Source organism: Lutjanus erythropterus, chromosome 15 (assembly GCF_056507025.1).
Source record: "Lutjanus erythropterus isolate fLutEry1 chromosome 15, fLutEry1.hap2, whole genome shotgun sequence".
Classification (NCBI taxonomy): domain Eukaryota; kingdom Metazoa; phylum Chordata; class Actinopteri; order Lutjaniformes; family Lutjanidae; genus Lutjanus; species Lutjanus erythropterus.
Genome location: NC_139331.1, coordinates 2,216,511 through 2,243,524, shown reverse-complemented (window position 1 = coordinate 2,243,524; position 27,014 = coordinate 2,216,511). Strand labels below are relative to the sequence as shown.

Genomic DNA, 27,014 nt, shown 5'->3' with positions numbered 1-27,014 from the left:
CTCCCTGTGCTGTGATTGGCTGATATAAAATCCAACTGTATTGTGATTGGCTGTTGGAAAATCCCCCTCTATTGTCATTGGCTGTCAGAAAATGAACTGGCAACTTGTCCAGGGTGAACCCCGCTTCTCACCCAGTGTCAGCTGGGATAGACTCCAGCCCCCCGGAACCCTTCGGGAATAAGCACTTACAGAAAATGAATGAACGAATGTTTGGTTTGTATTAGCAGTAGCTTAATATAGCATTTTGTCAGGGATTTTTGCTGAAGACAACCAATTTGCTATACTGTAAATATATAAATATTACTGTATATTAATGGATGGCCATTCTGCAGTTCTGACGGCCTGCTGGCTGCAAGGTGCTGATCATTGCTCTCTGAGGTATTCACTGAGAAAGTTAGACTATAGTATATCTGCAATGCAAAGGGCTCATGTTGCTTAGAAGATTTAAATTGAACCACATTATTGTCAGGGACATGTGCTACTGTTTTACTTTTTTATTACTTTAGTAAGAATGTATGTTTCTGTTCCTGCTTCAGGTGTGTGGAAAGGGATTCTTCTTGAGCGAACTAAATTTATGCTTACCATGTAACTGCAAAGGCCACGCCGATTACTGTGATGACATCACTGGCATCTGTAAAGTAAGTTTTCCCACATTGATTATCATTCACTGAAGCATTAGAGAGATCAATTCACTGTGTTTCTATGACTGTAACCAATAGATTCTTTCAGTATTGTCAGAAGTATGCTGCCATCAGTTGTAATATTCTCGCTTTCAGAACTGCAGGGACCACAGTACAGGTGACTTCTGTGAAATGTGTGAAGATGGCTACATGCTGGCCCCCAGCCTGGATGGACGCCACACTTGCCGACCCTGCGCCTGCCCCCTTTCCGTCCCCTCCAATAAGTAAGCCAGTCCATTCTTGTTTGTGCAGCCACAAAACTGTGTTGCTGGCAAGCAGTGGGTAATGTCTGAAATACTTTCCCTTGTGTGTCCGGTCAGCTTTGCAGTACACTGTGACAGAGGAGGTGCCAATCTGAGGTGCAAGTGCCAAGAGGGCTACGCTGGACATTTCTGTGAGAGGTCAGTGCTAAGACAAACCGGAACAACCAATCAAGAAGGTCTATAAATCAAACATACGAATGTCTCTACGGACATTCAATAAAAACTACAGATGATGAGGTCACAGTGCAAGCTGCTGCAGAAGACCTGCAGCATGTATCTATGCAGCTACTTCCATCCACATTTAAACTACATCAGCAGCGTCTTATTTTTCAAAATTTTTTGCAAAAGCGAACAACTAAACAGATGAATTGCAACACAAAACCTGTTCTTCACAAAAAACACCTGAGTGTTGCTCCATTTTGTTATTTGGGTGTATAACGCACTAAAATTTAGGGCCTGTTTCCACCTGGTATAGGATGAATTTTGGATGATCCAATCATAAGAGGCCAGCTCTCAGTTCACACCTGGCATTACAATGCATCTCCACATGCATCTTGAGTGACCGTTTGTGATTGGATCTCATTTGTCCACTCTCTATGCAAATAAACACATACATCATTTCTGTTTCCAGAGACCAAATGTGATGTTTTAAACCTGAATTTGATGAATGTGCAGTTTATCAGACCACAGATGAGACAATAATTTGGTTGGGAAAATGATAGACACTGTCCGAGTGGAGTGTTTCTGTGCGCCAGGCCTCACTGATTACCATACAATAACACAACTTTACAACTTCATTCATTCTGGTGAAACTGGATCATATTTTATAGACAAAATATTTTCTGTTTTTCCTTCTGATGTCCTCAGGCTGCCCTGCCTCAACTCTAAGTGATTTAAAAAGTTTTCTGAGGACAAAGCTTTACTTGATGCTAAAGTAACTGCTAAGTACTGCTAACTGTAGCTACTATGAGCTAGTTTGCTTAGTTACCTGTGCAGCTAGGACTCATATTAGCTTTAAAGCTTAAATTAAGCTGTATTAGCTGTATTAAACCTCCTCCCAGCAGTCAAAGCCCTTGTGCTAGCAGTGTAAACATCAATATTGCTATTTGCTAAGAGCTCCCACAGGAACAGCTAACTTAGTGGCAGCTAGTTAGGAGTTACTTAAGCAGCAAATGGAGCTATATCAGGAAACTCTGTAAATCAAGCAAGATGAGGCAGAGCAGCTGGAGGACATCAGACAGCGTGTCATGTGTACTCTATCCATAAGATTCCATTTTGCCTGTTGTTGTGGCTTTGTCTTGTGGTTTTTCCACCTAGAAATTTAACACTGTTGCCATGTGAATGAGTATGTACTCCAATAATGCTGAGGCATCAGTTACGTAGGTGGTTCTTCAATGTGGCCTAGGACACATTAGGATTTACACAACAAAAGATGTGTAGTTAAATGTGTCTCAGACCACCACAGCTTGGTAGTCGTTGTCAGCTATATTTAGCTCTGTCCACTTGCAATCCAATCACCCAAGATACATGTTAATATCAGGTGTAAACAGAGCATTTAAGTTCTAAAAACTAGCTGAAACCTGTAAAGATAACCCAAACACAAGTACCATTTCTACAAACATACATGGATCTTGTCTCTGAATCAATATGTGAATGCAGAGACAGTAGTTGGTTCTCTCCTGGAAGCCCCAGTCCCATATTCCATTGCTCCCACAAAAAACTTTTACTGAACACAGAGAAATTCTGTTAAATAACTACCATTAAAAAAAACTCCTGGCATGCACCAAAAATCAAAGACTATCCAAAGGTGGATTTTCTATAACTTGTTCAATGTAACAGGCAGTGATGTTGTCCCTTCAGGTGTGCTCCAGGTTACTATGGCAACCCAATGGCGATTGGTAATTCCTGCAAGAGGTGCGACTGTAACGGCAACTCCGACCCCAACCTGATCTTCAACGAGTGCCACAACGTGACGGGCCACTGCCAGCACTGCTGGGGAAACACCGCCGGTGCCAACTGTGAGAGGTGTGCCCCAGGTTTCTACGGCGATGCCATCAGTGCCAAGGACTGCAGAGGTGGGAGTCAGTTCCTACAATCTTAACTTTCTTTCAAGAGATGTTTGATCCATGCTCAAAGGTTATGCTTGGGTGAAGGTATTGTTGTTGCTTAATGTTCTATGACACCTGAACAATTGGACTTGTGCATCTTAAGCCAACAACAAAGCCGGACGTATAATGAAGGCAGGAAAATTTGTTGAGTTTGTTGACACAGTTGCTCTGGTAGACTGCTGAACATTCCTCTCATATACCAGTGACAGCAGCTCAGCATTCCTCCAGGTCCATGCACAAGATGACCTGAGGTATTATGCCACACTGTGCTGGAGTCAGAATATGAATAGCTTCAACAAATTATCTTTATTTGTATTTCATCTTGGTGAAACAGAATGATTTGTATATATGCATGCATGCAAAAGTTGGAGTTTGTTTTTACTGTCACTTCTTTTGCGTGTGTCATCCTGAAGCTGTTCAGTGGAAAAAGTAGACAAGGTCACAATTCAGGATCAGGGATTACCGTGTGCCTTTCAAGGCCCTGCAAGTCCAAAAATAACCCTTTCCAGCGTGTCTGTGACATCATTTTGACCTCCAATGTTCTCATCATTGCATGTGTCCTGTGTCTGTCGCAGAGTGCGAGTGCAATAAATGTGGCACCTCTTCATGCGACGACAGAACGGGAGTGTGTCACTGCAAGCCGGGCGTCACCGGACGACTCTGTGACCAGTGTGAGGTGAGACAAGCCATGTGACTCTGCTCAGTCCAACTGTGTTTCCTCTGGGAGTCTCAGGAATTTCATGTGAAGCAACAGGCTGAAATCCAATCCAACTGGGTCTTATTTTCATTTAGCCTTCAGTAGAAGTAGTTTCAGCCATCAGTAACAATAGCGTTGTACTGTCCAGGTTAAATGTTGACCTCTTGGAGTGCAGAGAATTCAGTGAGACTAGGGTAAGAAGCACAATCAGTCAGGCAATCAGACTGTCCAAGTTTAAAGATTGGAAAGCAGTTGAGGTGTCAGTTGAAGAGTATGAAATGAAAGTTGCTCAACTGTCCATTAAAAAACACAAGATGAAAGCAGTTGAAATGTTGCTAATGTTTCATATTAAGCTCCATGTAATAAGCATTAGTCATTATAACAGCATTACAAAACACATTTATTGAGTTTTCTCCAAGTTGCCAATTATGTCGGTGTTAAACCTTTACAAAGCTTTTGTTGTTGCTTTAAGATTAAAATATACTTAGTAGTTCCAGTTCTTGATATTGATTCCTCATCGTAGTTTCCTGTGCATGAAGGATTATTACCAACATTTTAGGTGAGCTCGATTGAGTTCTATCTCCAAATAAAGTGGATAGATAATCTGGCTACCACTTGAGTGTGTGATGTTTTCATAACTGATAGAAATTATGGCCCAAACTACCAAATTTTAACAGACTGGAATTATCCTTCAGATCAGGGGTTCCCAAACTTTTTTTTTTTAGCTTGAGACCAAAAAGATTAATTTGGCTAAAATACAAAAATAGATCATGAATTACCACAACATTTGGAACTACTGGGGAATAACACAGCAAACCATAGGAGAGGTATTTCATTATAAAAGTGCATCACAACAATGGAGAATTTTACAAATGAGTTTGTAATGTTGAGTTTCTCACCAACTCATAACAAACTTGAATCGTCCACTGAAATGCCAGGGCTTTAATTTGAAACGGTGAATGCCACAAACATCTTTGCCAGTCAAAGTTCAAACTCAAAGTTGAACTTTCAAAGTTGAATGCGATGCAAAGCAAAGACGCAAAATTTGCGTGTGTATGAGCGTACCCGAATGCAGCAGCTTTAACAGGGCAAATGTGAATGGATCAGAAAAACATCTTGATATATTGTAACAAGGTCCCAAATTTCCCATCATACCTAATGCTCGATCGAGTAGTTTGTGAAGTTTGCTGGTTTATGTTCCAAAATGTAAATGTTTCTTTTTGTTAGTGTTTGTAATGTGTACATTCAGATCATGGTGGTTCATTCTGGTAGCATAATTATTGTGCTGGTCTACAGTTTTGATCATTAGTGAGGTGGCTTTTATATTTCTTCTCCCCAGCTGTATTTCACCATTGACTTTTAGATTTCTTGCCCCTTTTATTTAAGGACATTAGGGTTGACATCACTCAGAGCTGCTTCTTGTCTCTCACTGTGTGTCGCCTGCCACAATATGACCAATTACACCAGTCAATCAGAGGACATTAGAAATAAATGCCTGCCTCTAATCCAAGCCTGTTTTGAGTAAAGGCCTGGTGCCTTATACAGTTGAGGTAAATAAAGGCCCCGGTCAGTATTTGAGGAAATATGGTATACACTTTACTCTGCCAATGGCGACCCAATAAAAATGGGTCAGGGACGTATTTTGGGTCATGACCCTTAGTTTGGGAAAAGCTGCTTTAAATGATGCTCAACAAAATGTTTCAGAATGAACTTGAACAGGCAGATACTGTGTTCTAACAGTGTTCTTCATTCATGTAATGTAGGAGGGTTACTCGGGTTTCTCCAGCTGTCAGGGCTGTCAGAGGTGTGAATGCGGGCCAGCTTCCATTCGCTCCACCTGCCATCCTCTCACCCACAGCTGTCCGTGCCGCCCGGGGGCCGGAGGTCGTTACTGCGAGCGCTGCCTCCCAGGCCACTGGGACTACAGCCCGTCCGGCTGCCAGAGTAAGTCCTCTGTCCATCATACGACATGTCAAATGTTCTCTCCGTCTCACCGCCGGAACATTTGTCGAAACATTGAATGCAGATAATGCTTTCCCAGAGGAAAACACTGCACTGAGTGCTCACATTCCCACACCCACTACCACAGTAGTGTACATGATGTCAGAGAAGCATCTGCTGAGAGCTGTGACCCTGTGGCCGGAGACTCTCTGTGGAGAGCTGGATGACATCACCATGCAGTCCAAATCTATACACACACACACACACACACACACACACATACACACAGCTGCTAAAACCATCAGTCCCACACCACAGTCCACAAGACAGATGTGCAGGCCTCGAGCCAGTGCACCATCTGTGGGTCCTGATATATATTTGATAATTGCACTGACCTGTTTCCAGCTCATCAGAAATGTAGACTGAGCTCTCTGTCTAACACTGAGTGATGAACTGACTCTGCATCTGTTTTCTGACAGAGTGCGACTGTGAGAGCGGCCACTGTGACATGCATACAGGAGAGTGTCTGCTGGAGTCTGCAACAGTCAACCCGTGCAACATCAGTAAGTGGAGTGAACAGCTGGTGCAGATTCTCCTCTACAGCAGAGGACACTTTTTAAAGAACAAAAGAAAATTTGTTTGAAATTATAGCACCTGTGCTGTAATGCTGTAATGTCTTCTTTGGTTTCAGGTTGTGATGAGTGCATCTGGCATCTGATTGGTGACTTGCGGCTGTCCAATAAGACTCTGGACCAGCTGAAAGTGGGAGTGTTGAACATCTCCACTGGCGCTGCAGCCAATGACAGGCTCAAATACTACAACTACACTGCTCATCGACTGCAGGTACACACTGCTCATGAAAATGCAATAACAAATAGATTTATATGCATTAAGTCAATGCACAATGATCAGTGGATTGAAGGATGGTGTGTAATATGAAAGGTCTCAGTTGTAGAGACAAACTCACAGAGCATTATGCCTCAACTCTGCAGCTTCCCTCAGCTGTGCAGATTATCTGCCTCTTTTGACTCATTGCTTTGGTTTTATGGCACAAAAATGTGCGTCACAATCCACACTCACATTTTACCAATCCTTTCCCTCAATTTATCAATCCCTTCACATAGATTTCCATACCATTATTGTATGCCTTTTCTATCATATGACTCCCGGCAGGCTCCATACAAAATGGGGACTGTGTCCACTGGCCCATTTTTTCTGGGGCAAAAAAAATGACCAAAAGTCCATTAGTCTGACAGCCCTCTATTCCAAAAAACAAAAGCCTACTTCTCCGAAGAGTCCTGTTCTTCGGAAAATACACTTTTACATTTTATCTTTATATTGTATGATATATTTATATTTTTGTGTATTTTGACATGCAAATGTAAGGTGACTTTCATCAGGTGAAACAGTCCTGGTTTGGTTAAGTCATTGGGTCATTTTTCTGACTATTGGGGTTCTAGAATAATGGGACTTCAAAATAATAGCATGAAACCAACAAAAGCAGTGCTAAAAGGAGAATTTATATTGTCCTTACATTCATCAAGCAGCCAGAAACACGACTCCTAAAGAGTGCTAGTGTTGTTTCATGTTTGCTGGATGTGTAAACAGGAACATGCTAGCTATATAAAATTAAAAGGCCATAATATGTTAAATATGTGAGGTTTTAAGCATGGGGTTCTCCTGCTATGTAGCCAAAGAAAAGATAAATCCAGCACTACAGTACACCATAACTCCTGAAATGCATTACAGATCAATCATGTATTTCTGAGGGTTTATGTTTTATTTTTACTTCACATGTTCTTTAAAGTACATTGAACCTTTTACCATTGCTAATCCATGATAGCGTGGTCTAATAATAAATGAATCGATTTTCTTTGATCCCAGATTCAGTTTCAGGGCTGGAGAAACAAGTCCTCTGTGATGAAGGTCCAGACCGGGGAGCTGGAGGAGGCCACAGACGCTGTCATGTTGGACATAAAACAGCTCGGAGAATCGGTCAGCAGAGCCATCGTCTTTCATTAAATGCACATTAACTATTTATTGGAAGACTTTAGAAGCTGAAGCCAACTTTTGATTCATGCATGTAGAACTACATGCATACATCATTTCTTAACATGTGCATCCCAACAATCAGATAAAAACTGCTTACAGTATGTCAAGCAAATCCTATACATTATTTACACTGCAGGGATTTGACAACATAAGCCTACAAAGTGGGACTTGACATGTTATTGAGACTTTATTTGTCAAATCTTTGTACAAGACACCTGAGAATTCCAGCTTGGTCTTTAGAGTCAAGTGACTTCAGCCACTGATCGATGTGTCATTGATCAGTTTCTGTGGTGGTTTTCCAGGAGAGTGTGGTGAAGAGTCTGGGGAGCCAGGTGGATAACGACACACTGGAGACCTTCACTCTGGCTGAGCAGCTCAGCACAAACCTCACTGAACTCAACGTTCGCATTGAAGGTACCAGACAGCTCTGCTGAAGTCCAACCGACTCTTTTGTCCTGCCAGTATCACGTGTTTCCTGTAATCATGACGTCATCCTACTGGAGAGAGTAAATGTTAGTGGCTGACTATTGGGAGTTGATTTTTCAGGCTGCATATTGTCATTTTTAAAATTTATTAAATATACAGTATCTAAGGAGTGCTGAATTTTTGATAAGAGTTTTTCTAAACTCTTATCAGGGTTTAAAAATGAGTATATCCAGATATAAAATTAAGCAGTGCTTTCTTGCATAATTACAAACTAATCCCTGTTTAGTAAATCCATGTTTATCAATGTAAACAGTTTTCTAGTTAGCTAAAAAGTTAACAAAACATTGCAGTGTTTTGTAGCGAGCTAAAAAGTTAAAACATTACATTGTTCTCTAGCTAGCCAAAAAGTTAACACAACGTGTGTTACACCTGGCCTAGTTAGCCCATTCATGATGGCTTGATGGCTTCTCTGTATTCCTAAAAGTTATGTTGCATTGTTTGCTAGCTAGCTAATAAGTTAACAAAATGTTACAGTGTTTTCTAGCTAGCTAAAAAGTTGGCAAAATGTTACGTCTTTTAGCTAATTTAAAAGTTAACAAAACATTACTGTGTTTTCTAGCTAGCTAAAAAGTTAACACAATGTTACATTGTTTGCTAGCTAACCAAAAAGGTCAACAAAGCATTACAGTGTTTGCTTGCTAGCTAAATAGTTAACAAAATGTTACAGTCTTTGCTAGCTGAGCTTAATACAGTATTTGCTAGCTGAGCTTACTATTACTCGACATGTAATAGTAATAGAAGTGCAGTAATAGGAGTGCAAGAAAGAAAGAAAGAAGAGACACCTCAGAAAACTCAGCTGGATTGAGTTGAATTTCTTCCTAAGAAATTGATTATTTTGCTCAATCCATCCTTAAAAAGCCAGTGATTTTAAAAGTTAGACCTCCTCAAGGTTAATATTGGATCACATATTGGATCACAAGTTAAACAATGATTTCATTGGTCTTAAAAATGAATCCTTGTTTGTGCAAACCAACATAAATCTACACTTACATTTTGCCTCCTCTGTGCACAGAGATGATCCATGACTGGGAGCTGTACAGCGTTCACCAGGATGTGGATCCAGAGGAGGTCAGACGAAACACTGAGGTGGCTCAGGGAATGGTGACCTGGATGAGGACGCTGGATCTGTCCCCGCGAGAGCCCACCGCCACTGACGAGTCGACTGAAGCCCACGACTGTGAGGAGACACACAAAACAAATCTCAAAACACAAGACTACACAGAGACAGAAACATCCTCAACATGCTGATTGTTTCTTGGTATCCTTATTGTCATCATTTTGGTATGGTAAGACAGAACACCCATGAAACTGTATCCAAATTACTTCAAAATTCCTACTACTTACTACTATTACTACTTCTTTTTTACTCTACAGTAAAAATTGAAAGTGAGAATGAGGCTGTGTGAATAAAATAGATTGGTGACATTCAACTAATAGTTAAAGTGAGCCTGTAACTTTTGCTGAACAGCGGCTCATAAGTGACATTTACAGCAGGGTGATGCAAATATAACAGGACCTAAAGTAGAGTAGAACAATCATAAAGTCAGCAAACTGACAGTTGTACATTATGTACAACATTTGCTAACTTTAGCTTCACATTGTCCACCATAAGCTACTGTCCTGGTACCCAGACAAAGTAACAGACTTTATAGACTGTCACATTAAACCCCCTGAGTGTATTGATGTGAGTCAGGATGTGTTTTATTGCTTCTGAATTTAACTTTTTATTTGTTAGCCCCGTCAAATTTCCAAACCAGCTGTGATGTTTTTTTTAGTGTGAATGCCAAGAAAGTTATGAAAACCAGAAACAACTCAGGAAAAGATACAGTCGTCCGGTCAGTGAGGGAGACAAATAGAAATCTGCTGCTGTTGAAATTACAATATGTAAGTCCCAAAACAAAAAAGACCTCTATTAACAGCAACAAAGGCTACACTTTGACACTCTCGCTTTGAGATAAATGCTAAAAACAGTATGCTATTGTTCAGTAATTCTCACCATGGTCACACCATCTCCATTTCAGCCTTAGACCATATAAAGACTTCATATCTTCTGTATATTCAGTCAGTGGTTTCAGTCCGGTCTCACACCAATGCATGTAATACACTGTGTCAGTGTCACGTTTTGACTCGCCCAGGTGAGCAGGACATGTGTGTTATTACTAACTTGACCGCAAAATGAGAATGTGTGTGCTTTTCACACCAACGTGACACTGTGAGGCTGGACTGATGGATGTATTTCAAACTTTTGTGTGATACTGAGTTGTTGAATTAGCGTATTAGCATGCTAACATTTAGATGATGGCCGTGTCATTGGTTTTGCAGATATTTGGTCATGAACCAAAGTATTGGACAAATGATGGTGAGGTGGTGTAAGCTGTTACAAATGATCCTGAGAGGAGCATGAATATCTGTGTCTAATGTCATGACATCTAATACCTACCAAGACATTTCACTCTGACACAAAAATATCAAGACGTCAGATTGTCATCAAATTCATTAGATTCATTTTTCATTAGAGTCTTTGGTTAGACTTTCTTTGTCTATAATGCATTATAAGCATATTCAAAAGACATCTTAATGCATTTGTAAGGCTTTTTAAAATCTTTGTTTAGACTCATGAATGATCATTTATAACAAGGTGTATAAAGTATGTGTTACAAAATGTGTTATAAGTTAAGCATTTGACAACAGTGTTAAAAAGAAGAATCTGAGAAGAGTCTGAGCACTTTATAAACTACCATGACTTTAGCTAGTCATAAAAAATCTCTAACGTATCATGAAAGATTATAAATTGTATTTATAACATTTCTGAAATGGAATAATGTCCTATTAACATCAATAGTATGCTATTGCATGACTGTCAGCTTTAAATATAAGGTTATTAGCAATTGTATGATATTATAACACAATTAAGAGGACTTATAGTATTTGCTGATTACAAATAAGGTATAAGACAAAAAACACAAAACTTTACATTTTAATTAAAACCACCAGCAGCTCCATCACACCAAACTTAGTGGCCAGTGGTATGATACAACTGCTGTTAATAACCTTATATAGTGCTGTCACCTTTTAAAGTTTAACAAAGTCATGCTATAGTGCTTTATTGATCTCTATAAGACATTATCTTATTTCAGAAACTTAGAATTTATAACCTGTTATGATACATTAGAGCAGTTCTCTATATGTCTTTATAACTGGTTAAAGTTATGGTAGTTATAATGTGCTGTGTAACACAGGACCCAGATTTCAGAAGACTGAATTGTAATTCAGATTTCAGATTGTAACATCTGCAGGGGACTGATTACAACCCATATTAGATTTTTTTTTCTCAGAGTAAAAGTGATTGTTTTGGCCTGACTGTCCACAGTAGCAGGTCCTGATTCACTCAGTGACACTAATGATGGCTGTGTGGAGTAATGACTTGTGTTTGTGACGTGTTTCCAGTGCTGAGGCGTATCCGTCAGCTGGAGAAGAAGTTGATGATCACAGACAGCCGCCTCCCACCTGTCAGGGAGGTCCTATCTCGCTTCTCCGCCAAGCTGTCTGACGCCCAGGGCTTTCTCCAGAAGGCAGCCATCACCGTCCAGGAGACGGAGGACAAGAACACAGCCAGCGTACTCAAATTCCAGAGGAAGGAGGTGATTTCCCATGACCCCCAGTAACACTGCATCTCTCATCTCTCCTCCAGCTTCAGCATGGATGCATTAGTCACTAAGCCATGTCAAAGAGCCTTCCTCCCTGCTGTGAGGGAGGTGCTGTCTCCTTTATCTCCTCTCACTATGTTTAAACGATGTTGAGTTTTGCTCCATCACACCATCTAAGGTACCTGGCCTTGAAAAACACAAGAGCCAGTCCTTATGAGCACTACACAGTTGCAAAAGGCTGTGAGAGAGAAATCTGGCTGTTGTTTGTCAGGCATGTCAGAGTGGTCTATTACTTGTGGTATTTAAGTGCTGAGAACAGAAACACAAAACCATCTGTGGGAGCTTTGGACTGTTACACTTGGAGGAGGCCCGCACAGGGAGGGGGGAGGCAGTGCTGCAATGCAATTTTTCTCTTTTTTTTCCCAGGATAAAATCCAGAGCCTACACACAGAAATATTAACTTTATTTTCCCATGATACAGCCCACTGCCAACACTCAGAATATTACTGTACATTCATCTTATCCCAAGTCCAAGAGAGAAAAACAAGACACTGACAGGCATTCAGACTGCTCAAACATTATTCAGTATGTATAATAGATACTGTAGATAGGAGAGACTTAGTGGTGCATTTATGCAGATTGATTGCATAAACCCATATCTGGGCACAGGGATTTACCATATATCTGTCTTAAAGACCCAGTGTGTAAGATTTAGAGGATCTATTGGCAGAATATGGTTTTCATTCAAGTATAATCACCTGAGAATAAAAATCATTGTGTTACCTCGGCTTGGGCGGTATTTATATTTGGTGATGACAGAAGTCAAAGAACAAAGGAAAAAAACACACTGCCGTGTTTGCATTTCTTTAAACTAATCACAAACATCTTAGCTAAGACAGGATGAAGCCACAGTGCTGCTGCATAATAGTGACAAGGGGGAACTTGTTTTGGTGGAACATTTGCACGTCGGGAGGGATGCAAAAGAAAATGTAACAGCTGTTAGCATTCATCCCATTAGCGTCCCAGGAGCTAATCAGCATGTAGGTTGCGGCTATGAGGATATTCTTGCTTCCAGGGAACTTTGAAAACGTAGATAGCAGACAAAACAATGCCACTCCAAGCAACCAACCATGGCAGGACTTATACCTGCAGTGTGCATCCAGTGAATCAGACTACAGTATGACATTGTCTACCTTATAATGCTTTGTGTCTTGTATGCAATTAATCTTCTTAGATAAGTCTTTCTGGATAGCAACACATCATTTGGCTGAATGGACATAATTTACAGACATATCTTGTGGCTAATAAACTGCTTTTATAGTTGGGAGAAGTCATGTCAAAATGAAGTTATAAGTGGCAATATTTTCATGATTCTATATCTAGTTATATTTAATTAATTAGCAAGATCTTGGCTATAGAGCAGAAATCACAAGCCAATTAGTTTAGTTATAAAAATAGCAACTTCTATGTTTTAGATAACTTTATTCATGATGACAGAATTGAAAATCATACCTTTGGAATGGAAGCCTGCTGTTATTTTAGAATGAACCATTTATCTCTACAGAGGGAGCGCATCCTCTTACATGGGGGCCACCGTCATATTTCTACAGTTGCCCAGAACAGACAAACCAAATACTAGCTTTAGATTTGGCCTTTTGTGTTTTTTGTGAGTTTTCAGAGATACATACTGTATTAGTATCTGTCTTGCAGTCACCCTGTCAACAGAGGAAGGCGCATTGATATATATAGTATTTAAATAGCAATTAATTCATTTCAGTGAAATCCCTGCAATTGGTGGAATCAGGGAATTAACTACAAATTAGCACCACTGACCAATAGCAAAACGACTTCACACTGCTGATCTTTTGAGGCAAACAAACAACATCAACAAATAACTACACTTATCATTCTGAAAAGAAACCATTTCACTACGTAGTCTACTGAACCAGGGTAAATGCACAAAAAGCAAGAAAAAAAACAACCAAATAAACCAAATTTCAGCCAGTCAACATTATCAGATGGGCAAAATGCTTCACTTCTGAAACACAGCTGGGGGGACAAGACGCCCAGCAGAATCAAGTAGTCAAACATGGCTGAATTTCTCTAGCTAGCCATATTGATGTGCACTGCTCTTTCACCAGCCAAACTAGCGCACACAGCAGTGGTGGGCGGGGCATGAGGCCAGAGCAGAGTATTTTAATTTTAACACATCTGGAGAGGAACATTGAAGCTACAACAAGGAACTTTAATACTTTGTAGATTTTGAAGCCCCTCTGGCCAAAAGCAGCAGTGTTTCCATCATAATAAACACAAAATATCTAAATAAAAATCCCCTCCTGCTTCTATTCAACTGTCTAATGTATGACTCACTGTAACATTTGCCTGGGAAAATGTAAACACAGACTTGTTTCATCTATTTCAAGGAGAATCTGACCCAGTGGCAGCCATTAAGAACAACTATAATTGGACAATCTTCTCACAGATGGTCTCTACTTATGTAGGTTATGTAGAAGTACTTAATTAATTGAGACTTTTTCGTAGCCAGTTCAAAACTCCTGATAGTAACTTTAACCTTGCACTGCTGGAGTATAAATATTTTCCACCAAAGACACATGGTTTACAGACACAGGAGTTATATAACTAATTCATATCAGACATGATGCTGTCTGTGCTGGATTACCTGCAGTATTTGAGACAAGTTCCCAGCCTCTGTAAGTTCATGTTCATACTGTAGTGAGATGTAGAAACCATATGCTGCCTGCAAGGTAGGAAGCATTTTAAAACATCAAATCATCAAAACATATGTGAAGGAAAATGGTTGTCAGTAATGTAAATACACATGATTTGTCATGAATGGGTTAAAACATGCAAAAACAGTATGGGTTTCCCAGTCCTTGAGTTTATAAGCTGTATTTTAATGTCTTTTCCCTGGATCTGTTGATTTACAACTGTGTAAAATCGTGTGTGGTTGGAATCTGGATCCAGGAAGTTGTGCTCCAGCCCTTGTCGTCATGCTCTGGTTGACATTATGGGTCTGCTGTCCAGCAGAACAGCTGCTGCCCAGTTCTGTGTGTGTCTGTGTTTGTGTATTTGTGTGCGCGTGTGTTATCAGGAGTGGGGATCTCCATGATCAGGGTCTCTGCTGTAAATCAATGCCATGAATGGTGCACTAACCAAACACGGAGCCTCTCCTAATCTGGGGCTCTTCCTCGCCTCAGCACAGACCGGTCGACACCAGCTGTAGCCACAGTGTGCACACTGCTGGGTGACCACGGCCAATCAAATGATCTCATCATTGTTCTATACTCAGTCATGCAGTCAAATTATCAAACTGGGGATGTTGCGGTTATATAGTACGCATCATAACCACCAGGCCACTGGGACGCCCCATTCTCACAGTTTGTCTTCTGCCAATACCCACACCCTGTGAAAAACAGTAATACTAAATTATCAGATTACAGATTATTATTATTAAATAGTAATCAATCAACACAAAAAGTAAAATACAAAGTTGAAATTTAGATCTGAAACTAACTCTAGCCTGCAGAAACAGTTTGACATTTTTGGAGATGTATTTATTTGCTTTCTTGCCTAGAGTGATGTCAATACCAGTCTCATGTCTGTGTGTTAAATACAGACCTGGAGTCAGGAGGTGATTAGCTTATCTTATCTTAGCTTAGCCTAAAGAGTGGAAGCATGTAAAGATGATTGACTGTTCTTTTCTTGCACAAATTAGGATGACGTTCAGGCGGATCCGATTTTCAAGTTGCACGTCTGTTTATTTCCTGCCAACACTACAGTATTGTTACCCTCACCTCCAATCCAACTGACTTTTCATCCTTAAATTAGTAACTTCTCACAATTTAATTTCGTTTTGTATAAAGTTGGTGCATTCAAATGGAACTCATAATTATGACACAGAAGGCATGAACAGAACGTCATGAACTCGGAGCGAACAGAAAACTTCCAGTTCACAATGTTGTGAACACATTAATAGGGGGGCGTTCGAATGGGATCTTCTCATAAACATGATAAACCCGACCCCAATGAATGCATCAGGTATTTTTGAGCATTTTGACCTTGATCACCTCAGTGTCTTAGATTACTGTTTGCAACATTAGCTAGCTAGCAAGCATCATCATCTTCATTCAGCCTTGACAAAACAAAATATCTTTCTACTACTCCATCAATCACCAACTCTGGTTTGGTCAAAATAAATCCTGAATTCACTAAGGTAGATGAGAAAATATCACCAACAGAGGAGAAAGAAGGAGATGGGACATCAGAGAAGCAGTGTGCACAGATGGAATATTTTTTCACCTAACTCAGTGAATTAAAGGTTCCTGTTTGCCCCCAGATCAGTGTTGCTATATGTTGACGATGACAATGCTAGCAAGCTAATGTTGCTAACATTATCTAAGACTCTGAGGAGGTTATCACAATGCTCAAAAACATTATATACACAATGATCAGTAAACTATTAAGATTATGTACCAAGCCAACTGTGAAGAGTGAAGTAACTAATGTAAGGATAAGGACAATCACAAAGTTTGAAGATAAGGTTACTAAAGCATTGGCAGAAAGTTAGCAGATGTGCAGCTTGTAAAACAGATATACGTCAGGGAGTTATATGATGTTCAGCAAATTGTCAAGAGAAAAACAGCTGTCTGTGCAAACAGCTTAAGCAGGCTGGAGTTTGTGTTACAGTGAAACAAAGACAGAACTGCATCATGTTTCCTCGTCTCCTCTGTCTCGTCTCCCTCTACAGCTCCTTGCAGTTCTCATGCATTATAGTGCGTTCAATCTGAACTGTAAAGTGGGATTTTCGACTTGCCAGTTGAAAATTTTGACAGTATGTTGGTGTTCAAGTTTTCTGTCTAGTGTTGTATAAAACCTTTTCAAATTCTTGTAAATTGCTGGTAATGACTAAAGATTTAAGTAATCCTGGCCAGTCAGTACTCATGTTTTAATACAACAACATGCATTTAGTAAGATGTCATTATATAGGCTTCAGTGTCCCTTGTAGGAGGAGGTTCTATCAAAAATAAATTTTGAAAAAGTACGGACATGAACGTGAACTAGTTCATTTTAATTTCTGTGAACTGAAGCTTGAGCAGCTCTTTCTAAGTGTGAACTTGCACAACACTGACTGTAGTATTGGAATAAGTTGTGAAGCTTGAATCATGGCTAACTTTTATCATGTTGATTTCTTCGTGCCCCCAGGCGAAGCAGCAGAGGCTGGCAGACAACCACGCTGCTGTCAATGAAACACTGGATACAGCCAGAGGCCTCATCTCTGACACAGAGAGGACTGTGGCTGAGGTGGACGCTCTCGTGCAGGTGAGGACCCGTGATTGTCAGGGTGGATTCATAAGCTGGGGCGAGAATGGAAAAATGCTTTTGTCCACGCTGTCCAGTGATGCTCAGGTTCTCTTAATGAATTATAATCTAATAGACTGTGATATGCTGCAGCATCTGAGCGCCTGCATTGAATTTAGTCATTGAATGGATTCCTCAGACGCAGCCTACATCAGATTCTAAAGCTGGCCAATTTGATTTGGAAGCAATTTGTGGATTGCTGGAGATTGAATAAGCCGTGTTCTCAAACAGTCTCCCTTTTAGTCCTGTAGCTTTATATTGAGTTACTCTGTGGGGAATTACAATCATCCCGAGGTAACAAAGTTAGCTTGCATGTGTGTGTCTGTCTGTGTGTGTTCTGCTCTACCTTCTGTAAAGCAGTGGAATGTCCTTGCAAATATTAAATGAAATATTTATGTATATGTGTATGAATCTGTGTGTTTGTGTGTGTTCATGTGTAGAATGTGACTGAGTACCACGCAGCGATCGATGGTGCCAGCCAGAAGCTGACAGAGAAGACTGAGCGTCTGTCGCTGGCTGACAGAGATCTGGTGCAGAGAGCTGACGATCACGCTGAGGAGCTGGACAGACAGGCCAACGCACTGGAGGAGTGAGACACCATTCTGTATTATGTTAGAAATAATCAGACCCATGAAAAGAGTTAAAACAACGATGTGTTAGTCCGTCTCCCACTGGTCCTACTGAAGATAAAAATATTTAAAAATAAAATGCACATTCCAGTTTCGTCATTAAAAATGCTCAGAATAATGCTAAAACAGCCGGGCAGTGTCCTTTTTACTTTACTTAGACAGAAGTAATGCTTGTAGTGTTTTTGTAGGGGACTGTTTTCAGTCACATACTACTAACTATTTGGTGCATTACTGAGTATTTATATTTATGTATGTATGTAGGATCAAAAGAATGCAGCATCTGAACACACTGCTCACAAAACTCTGATCAAACTGTCAAGCCGGGCCCTTCAGAAACATATTATTCTTGCTTTCCACGCTGCATTTAGCCTCATTTAAGGGAGCTGTTAGCCCTAAAAGAGCTTTCACACTGGCACAATCCTGGAACATTACAAAGTGGGCTAACCCTGACTTTAACCAAGGGCTAGCTGGCCCTGCTACCTAGCAGGGTTAGCCCCGAGTTTGCGGGGTTATCCCCTGAAAATTGACTAAACCCAGGACTAAAAAGTGCCAGGTAATCAAAACACTTGTGTGGGTGCACAGAGGCTTTAACCCAGAGCTAGAAGAAGGTCAGTGTGACTCACATAGCCCTAGGCTTAGCTTAACCCTGGGTTAGCAATGTGAGTGTGAAAAGGTGTTAAGTTAGCCCAGGCTAAGGATAGCCCTGGGCTAAGAATATGCAATGTGGAAAGCCCTTTAGTGTATTGTTAAGCTGTAATCGCTCAGCTGTAAGTCACTCACCAGGCTAAAACTCGCGCTTGACCAGCTATGAAAAAACAGTTTATAACATTGACTTCGTTCTTTGATCAGGATGCCATGACTCCACTATACTTGTACATAGCAAATAGCTGTTTGTTGACATCTAATACTTTGCACCTTTAATTGTTTTTGGGCAACAATGGATACAGGCACCATACTTGTTGGTTGACACATGCATTGTTGATTTTGGTGTTTTTGGTGTTTCCAATATAGACCAACAACAGTCCTGTTCTTTACTAACAGTCGAGGTATAAAGTTGCTGGAATGACTTATAATGACTTGTCTACAACAAGTCATTGAAAAGCACAGGTGATATTAACATTATCAGCGATGGCTCTGTTCTGTTCAAGTGTCCCAGTGAGCCAGGACAGTGTGACAGTGAGACAGGACAGTGTGACAGTGAGACAGGACAGTGTGACAGTGAGGCAGGACAGTGTGACAGTGAACCAGCAGGAACAATAGACCTGTGAGCTGTGAAAGTGAAGCTAAAAGCTTCAAGGAAGCAAAAAGGAATTCAACTATAATTCATTTTACTGTGCTTTTTGTCAAAATGTGTGAAAAGGTCTACAGGTGCCATAAAAGAAAGCTGTAACATTTTTTATATGCTCCTCATCAACACAATTTGCTAGTACTAATTTTTCTGTAGTTTTCTATAGTTTTTCCACTGTTGTTTTTATTTTAACTCGTTGGTGAAATGGGTTAAAGCCTACTTAAGAATCAAATAATTCTAACATTTATGAAACATTATTTTGAAAAAGTGCATATGTAGTGGAGAATTTGAACCGCTGATCAGCACCTGCACCAAAATCAGAAATACATATTTTTCCTCGTGCTGTTTATCTGTGACTAGAGAGACTAAATGGCACTTGCACATTTGAAAAATTCAACAGGAATGTCTCTTTCCAGAAATCATGACCCGCTGGCAGAAAGAAAGAAGTTCCAGTAGTTTCTACTGCAGACAGAAAGTAGTTCTTGTAGATTATACAATAGGAAGAAAACATTTCCTACATGAAACTGATCACAAGAAGGTGTGTGGATTATACTGAGTAACCAAGTCATTATTGATTTCTGGAAAGAGACATTGCTGTTGAGTTTGTCAAAGTGACATTTAGTTCCATAATATTGGAGAAAAGACAGCTGACATCTCTGACAACTCTGCAGCTCACACACAAAATGTGATCTATTGTGCAGCTATAATTCAATTGATTTCCATGAACAGTGGGAATTCGTGATGCTATTATGTGCAATATAGCAGCACTCAGATTAGAGTGTAACATCTATCATCCTGTCTCCTGCAGGGATCTGAGAGAGAGCGATGCCAACGGCTTCGTGCAGAGAGCCATAAGTGCCGCCAACGTCTACAACAACATTGTGAAATACATCGATGATGCCAATATCACCTCACTCACCACCTTCAACTTATCCCAGAGAGCTGAAGATGTAAGTTACATCACAGAAACACACAGTGTGCATCCAGAGTAATTCATGTTCTGTAGCTTTGTCCTGTGCTCTGTATTCCAGGCCATCGCAGGGATCAACGTGCAGCTCGGCCACCTGGTAACACAGAGCGACAACGTTTTCAAGGAGTCTGTTTCATTACATTCAGAGCAGAGCGGTATGAGGCTTTCACAGAATGACACGTCAAATTATTGTGTCCATGATTGGACGGCCATTTGACAGTTGCTGTGTCTCTCTGTGACAGAGGTGGAATCTGAGGTGGTTGACAAGATGAAATACATTGAAGAGACCAAAGAGACCATGGATAAAAACACCCAGAAACTTGCAGAAATAGTGGAGGGCATCAGTGGAATTCATGCAGGTAAGACAATACTGATGTAGTGTGACATTGTGCTGTCAAAGCCACAGACAGATGACAGATGAGAAAATCACATTTAATATCTGTCTGGGTGCTCAGAAGGAGGTCAGCAGTGGGTTTAGCTTAGCTTAGCACAAACACTGGAGGCAGAGGGAAACTGCTAGCTGGATGGAACATGATGGCAATTTCTCTTTTCTCCTGTAGTTCCCATTCTTTTGAAATTCCTCTCCTGGCATTTATTAATAATATTATATTAATAAGTCCCCCACTACCCTATATCTCACACCTTCCCAACATCACTCGCCTGTAGCTGGAGTGTACCTGCTCAACTCTGCCCATCAGTGTCAAACTGCTGTATGCTAGTGATTCTTTTTTCCTCGGAGCCTCCCCTACTTCTATTTAAAGAAAGCTGAACCCCCCAGCCTGCACACACACACACACACACACACACACACACACACACACACACACACACTAAACAAATAAGTGATCCATTCTAAAGCTTTACTGTTCAAAAATTGTTTCCATTGTTAGATTATTCACATTTGGTAAATATTTCTGTTCATTCATTGTTCCTCATTTGACATTGTTTTGGCAGAGACATTAATTGGATAAGGAAACTTAAATTTAACTAATACATTAGAAAAAAAGTGAAAATAAAAATAGAATGTGCGTTTTATACCTTATTAATTATTAATGATTAATCAATTTAACATTTTCAACTGTCAGTTCAGGAAAATGCACAGAATTTGCAACCCTAATATTAAACCAAGTCTACTTACAGACAGGTGAAATATCATGAAACATTAAACTCTCTGTCACAACATATAATTTTGGTTGATAACGGCACAATGACATCAGATATAATGTAATGAAGAGGTGAAATAGTTATTTTATTTTATGTATTAATATGTCATTTTCCACAGCTGTAAGCTGCTGCAAAAGCTTGAAAATGCTTGAAAAGTGTTTGAATTTGACTTTGGAAAGTTGAGGGAACCCTGAAACTGTGATTTTAGTTGACATTTGCAAATTGAATTTTGTGGACCTCAAAGCAGACAAAGTCACTCTCTCTCTCTCTCTCTCTCTGGTGCCCCCTAAGTGGGTCCCCGGCCCCAGGTTGGGAACCAATGCTGTATGCTACACATTGGCAAGTGGTACTATAGTTATTCAGCCACACGTTTGAATGAAAACCACAGATCATGTATATGAATCAGAAATTTAATTTAATGACAGCAGGACACTTTTCTCCAAGCTCTGATCCTTGATATATCAGAATTTTCTTATCATTACTCACCATTTGTATCCATTTCCAGACAGAACACCACAGCGACTGGAGTTCACCCTGAATGTGGCTGAGGGAACCCTCAACCGCTCTGCAGAGGTTCTTCAAACCGTCACCCCCATCACCAGCAAGGTGGAGGAGTGGGCCGACAACATGAGGAACAACGAATACTCTACTGATGCTTATGAACAGGCCGTGTTGTCAGCTGGAGAAGCCGGTAGAATAACTGCTGCAGTGTTTACTGCAACATATCCTGGATATTTTTAAGATGCTCAGTGGAAAATCTGAGTTTTTAGTAAATTTAGTGATTTCATGAGTTTACATACATCCCTAGTTTCCTTGTATTTATAATCCTATTTAAATTCTGTTTTCCTCTCATTCAACACACTTTACAGTGGAGAACCTGAATGTGCTGGTTCCTGAGCTGCTGGACAAACTGAAGGTGGTCGAGGAGAAGAAGCCTGTCAACAACGTCACCACCAACATCATGAGGATCAGAGAGCTCATAGCCCAGGCCAGGAGCGTGGCCAAGAAAGTTAGTTCATCACTTGAAACATGCTTACAGCATGGTGGATTTACAACAGTCCAATCAAGAACCTCTATTAGATCTATTTAGAACAGACAAATCAATTTTGTTCAGCCAACAAAATTATTCTGTTTTACATTGGGAATAAGAACAATTTACAGTAAAGATATCCTTCAGTTGAAGGGAATAATCTTTAATTCCAATGATGCTGGGTTCATGTGTTACTGTGTAACTCTTACTACAGTTCACAGTACTACATTATACGTATATTACAATATTGAAATTAAGTACTAGTGTATAACTGTACTTAGATCAGAGTAAAAAGTATTACTCTTCATGTTTCTGTTTTACATTTTGGGAATTATTTTTTCCCAAATAATAACAAGCATATTCAAATAGAAAAAAAAACATCTGTTTCTATCACATTATTTGTGCTTCCCCAAATAACTTATTTGTTTTTGACATCCCTAATGTCAGACAGCACTGACTGTACATCCTGATAAACTTTCACACTCTTTATTAAACAACCATAAACCTTATTAAACTCCAGGGCTCTGACCAGGTAGTTAGATGCTAATAGAGGCTTCCTTCTTGAGATATTAAATATTTTTCATTACATTTGTGATTCAGTTTATGGCACAAAGACAACTCCTGGTGATAATTTCATCTTCAGCTTCAAGTCTTCCTGGCTTGTTTTCTCCCTTTAGGTCCAAGTGTCCATGAAGTTCAACGGTCAGTCGTCAGTGGAGGTTCATCCTCACAGCAACCTAGAAGAACTGAAGACAGTGACGTCCATCAGCCTGTTCATGAGGGTGGATCCTGACAAGGATCCCATCGAGGACCGTTTAATCTTGTACCTGGGAGACAGAAATGTGAGCAATCCAGGGAAAACAAAAGCATTGTTGCCTTGCCATTTGGGGTAAAGAGTTACTATAAAACAAATGCCTGCCAGGAAGAATGTTAAGTGGATGCAGATGGGGGCAAACAGCCTTGTGGGAACACCTAGGCATGTATTTAGCTCACAAATCTAAAGAAAATATACAGCCTGGCTGATTCCACCCTGTGGGAAGATGGCAGCCCACCCTAAGCCTAGTTCTGCTCCAGGTTTCTGTCTGTTTAAAAGGAGTTTTTGCTCAGAACTGTCACCAAGTGCCTGTTCCTGGAGGGAATTGTTGGGTCTGTGTAAATAATATTCCAACGAGTATGGTCTGGACCTGCTCTATATGAAAAGTGCCTGAGATAAATTAAACTGACTTGATTTGACTTGCCTGGAATAGATGCTAGCTCACAAGGAGTTTTTTTTTTTTTGGGTTGGTATGTGTCCCAGATCTGCTGCTGAAACTTCACAAACTGGCACCCAGAGGCCCAGGGCAGAGATGAAAGGCAGGGAGCAGCTTGTGGACATGAATAGTTTGTTGTGATCATGGAAGGCAGAAATGACAGGCTTTGAAAGTGCACAGTTGTCCCTTTCAAAAGGTCTCCAAGAGACGCCTGTGACAATAGTGCATGTGTGTGCCTTCAAAGTTGGAGCTCATTTACATAAATACCGTTAGCCCCCGCCCACCGGGGCACAGAAACAGTGCAGTGTGAGGCCTCGCTCTTCTCTCTAACAACACTTCACCTTGGTGATTTCACTGCCACTGTAATCTATGCAGTGTGTTTGTCTGCAGCTTTTCAGTGTGGAAGAATAGCCTCAGCATGGGCACCACTGGTCGTCACAAATGAAGGATGTTTATGTTTTTGAAACCACTGTATTTTTAGCTGAAATATAAATTATTACCATCTCCCTGTTGGAAATTCATACCACAGTGGTGCACTGTTGTAAAATGACACAACAAAGACCATGATAGAAAAATGAACAGAGTATGAGCTCACCATGATGCAACATACTGAGGTTTTTCCTGCTGTTTTTGCTCACAGGGAAGGAAAGACTACATGGGATTGGCCATCAAAAATGACAACCTGGTGTACGTGTACAACCTCGGGGGTGAAGATGTGGAGATCCCACTGAGTTCAAAGCCTGTCAGCCAATGGCCCGCAGTCTTCAACTACATCAAAGTAGAGAGGTAATGAAATTTGTGGCACAGTTAAGTAGAATCTGAATGACTTTGGAATTAAGCATGTTACTGCAATCTACTAAAATAAAATATAATATGAAATAAAACTTAAAGGTACCCTGTAGACTGTCTAAACACTAGTAACACAGTGGAGCAATGTTTTTATGGTTGGGTCTCTGTTTTGTTGTTCTGACATGCGTGGATGGTGGTGTCTCACTGTTCCACTGATCATCAGTGGTGATGCAAGCGTACAAATGTAGCTATGAACAAGAAGCAGTGAAGAAGTAAACTGCTAATAAGCAAGTTTTGCAAATGCTTTATGAGGAAGGAAATTTAATCAACATGTTTGTGAGACCTCAAGGGTACATCCAATACAACTGACCCCTCCTCGGTCCCACCCCTTCTTGTTCACCGCTCCGGTAAAAGTTCAACAAGTCTTTCCTGTTTCCTGTACTTAACGCTAGACATGCTATGTGCTAGGCTTGTCTATGTTGAAAAGAAATCAAATTTTGAAGATTTGGAGGGTTAAAAGATGTCGCTGGTGGACCCTTAAAAGCCACATAATCACATATTAAGTTAGATAATGTTAGCAAAATTCTAGCTAAATTGCTAACTAACGATTGATATAGATTAGCTAGCTAGTTAGCTATGATTCTGCTAATATTAGCAACCAGATGTAACTAGGTTAGCTACACAGTGGTTGATGTAGATTAACTAGAGTTTTGCTAACATAAGAAAACTTTAGGTCCAGCAACATTTAACCATCTTCACAATTTGGTTTTCTTTTCAGCAGACACAAGCCAATCACTTAGCATATCTAAGTACAGGAAACAGGAAAACCTACCTCGGTAAAAAGTAATTCTGTAACTCAGAGCTACTTGAAATAGTAACTGTGATATAATTACTGTTTTGGAATTTGTAATCCCTTACACTACTTGTTACTGGAAAAAGTCATAATATTACTGGAATATATTACTCTGTAATATATTACTGTCCATCACTGTTGATAATTAATACTGACTGTAAACATCACTTTTGTTTGTTTATAGTGAACTCCACTTGGCACCGTCTAATATAAAATGTCTACTCTGTTAACCATATCATTATCATCATGGCCGACTAATTTACTCTGATAAGTTCAAAATTGTTTCCTGTTCAAAAGTTGTTTTGTTTTGTTTTTGTTTGTTTGTTTGTTTGTTTTTTGCTTTATGACTGTGTTGTGCCAACTTTTTCAGTTCAATCATCACTACAAATATTCTCTTCCTCTGACAGCTGCCTCGGGTCTCTTTGCACGTCACTGTCCAAACATCCTCTGTTCTGTCCAAAAGTGTAACCACACTTCATTGTCTAATATTCTCTCACCTATCTCATCTGTTCATCTGTACACAGGGCAGTCAAGAGGGTCTGCTGAGTTTGACTTATGAGCAAGCCTCAAAAAGCTGTCTGACAGGAAAATGAACAAAAATGTTCTTGTGTGTGGCTCACTGTCTTAGATTGTGTTAAAATGACTTTGATTACTGATGACCTTTGCGCTCTTTGCTTGCAGGCTGGGCAGACATGGAAAAGTCTTCCTGACCATCCCCAGTCAGAGCACCACAGACGAGCAGAAGTTCATCCAGAAGGGCGAGGCTCCAGGCACCGATTCACTGTTTGATATCGACCCCAAGGATGTAGTGTTCTTTGTTGGTGGTGTCCCACCAGATGTCAAGGTAATGCCTTTTACAAACAATCCCTCATACAAATAAATCCTTATTGAATAATCTGAATTTTCCTAAATGATGACATGTTTGTTTGTTTGTTTGTTTGTTTGTTTGTTTGTTTGTTTTTATGAACCAGCTTCCACCTCCTCTGAGTCTGGCTCCTTTTGTGGGCTGCATCGAGCTGGGTTCACTAAACAATGACGTGATCAGTCTTTACAATTTCAAAAAGACTCACGACATGAATGTACTTACGTCAGCACCGTGCCCCAGGTACACATTTACATGGCCGGATTAATCTGTTATAGGGTCCCAAGGGAACAATTTGCTATTGGGCCCCTACTGACCCCCTCACCCCCGCCTACAATTGTGTACAATACATGAAGCAGGCTACAGTTAGTATGTGGTGATATTTTATTTAGAAATGTACACAATGTGAGCAGAATATGAACAGAAATTATACTAACACTTTCTATGACACCTATATCTATCATGCATAAAGAACATAGTTATAGTATATAGTAAAGCATTATACTGTTCTCATAACAGTGTATAATTATAGTTTTAACTACTCATAAGTATTTATAATTCTTCATAACAGTAATCATAACACACTATAAAGCAAATTATAATGATAACGTTAAGTATCATAACACCTCATTGCTGGTCACTCACTGACATTTTTTGGCAAGGATCAATATGTATTATAATTCTCATAGTTGGGAGACATTATAACCACTTTATAATGAATTCTAATCACTTTTATAATGCATTATAATATGATTCATTGTGATTATAAGTTACTCTTTGTGGTCACTGGATGCTTTACAAGTAACTTTCCTGGGGGTTAGGCAGATGTAATACATCACCAGCTGGTTATAAGTCATTATAAGTGGTCATAGTTTACGTCAAGTTAAATAAATCTATGCAAGAACAACACAAAACATAAACTTAAT

The 27,014-nt window shown here is 40.0% G+C and overlaps 1 protein-coding gene across 1 annotated transcript in view; it reads left to right on the top strand.

The window, feature by feature from the left end:
• The window catches only part of lama4 (laminin, alpha 4), a 51,750-nt gene that overhangs the window by 8,676 nt on the left and 16,060 nt on the right, over nucleotides 1–27,014 (top strand). The window contains exons 2-24 of the mRNA XM_084736975.1: nucleotides 537–638; nucleotides 777–904; nucleotides 1,001–1,081; nucleotides 2,804–3,018; nucleotides 3,627–3,727; nucleotides 5,512–5,692; nucleotides 6,169–6,252; nucleotides 6,381–6,532; nucleotides 7,574–7,684; nucleotides 8,044–8,155; nucleotides 9,240–9,404; nucleotides 11,675–11,868; nucleotides 17,098–17,214; nucleotides 17,694–17,842; nucleotides 19,979–20,120; nucleotides 20,202–20,295; nucleotides 20,383–20,499; nucleotides 21,810–21,995; nucleotides 22,174–22,313; nucleotides 23,012–23,176; nucleotides 24,225–24,370; nucleotides 25,908–26,070; nucleotides 26,198–26,331. Coding sequence (XP_084593101.1) covers nucleotides 537–638; nucleotides 777–904; nucleotides 1,001–1,081; nucleotides 2,804–3,018; nucleotides 3,627–3,727; nucleotides 5,512–5,692; nucleotides 6,169–6,252; nucleotides 6,381–6,532; nucleotides 7,574–7,684; nucleotides 8,044–8,155; nucleotides 9,240–9,404; nucleotides 11,675–11,868; nucleotides 17,098–17,214; nucleotides 17,694–17,842; nucleotides 19,979–20,120; nucleotides 20,202–20,295; nucleotides 20,383–20,499; nucleotides 21,810–21,995; nucleotides 22,174–22,313; nucleotides 23,012–23,176; nucleotides 24,225–24,370; nucleotides 25,908–26,070; nucleotides 26,198–26,331 — 3,179 coding nt within the window. The remainder of the gene's footprint in view (nucleotides 1–536; nucleotides 639–776; nucleotides 905–1,000; nucleotides 1,082–2,803; nucleotides 3,019–3,626; nucleotides 3,728–5,511; nucleotides 5,693–6,168; nucleotides 6,253–6,380; nucleotides 6,533–7,573; nucleotides 7,685–8,043; nucleotides 8,156–9,239; nucleotides 9,405–11,674; nucleotides 11,869–17,097; nucleotides 17,215–17,693; nucleotides 17,843–19,978; nucleotides 20,121–20,201; nucleotides 20,296–20,382; nucleotides 20,500–21,809; nucleotides 21,996–22,173; nucleotides 22,314–23,011; nucleotides 23,177–24,224; nucleotides 24,371–25,907; nucleotides 26,071–26,197; nucleotides 26,332–27,014) is intronic.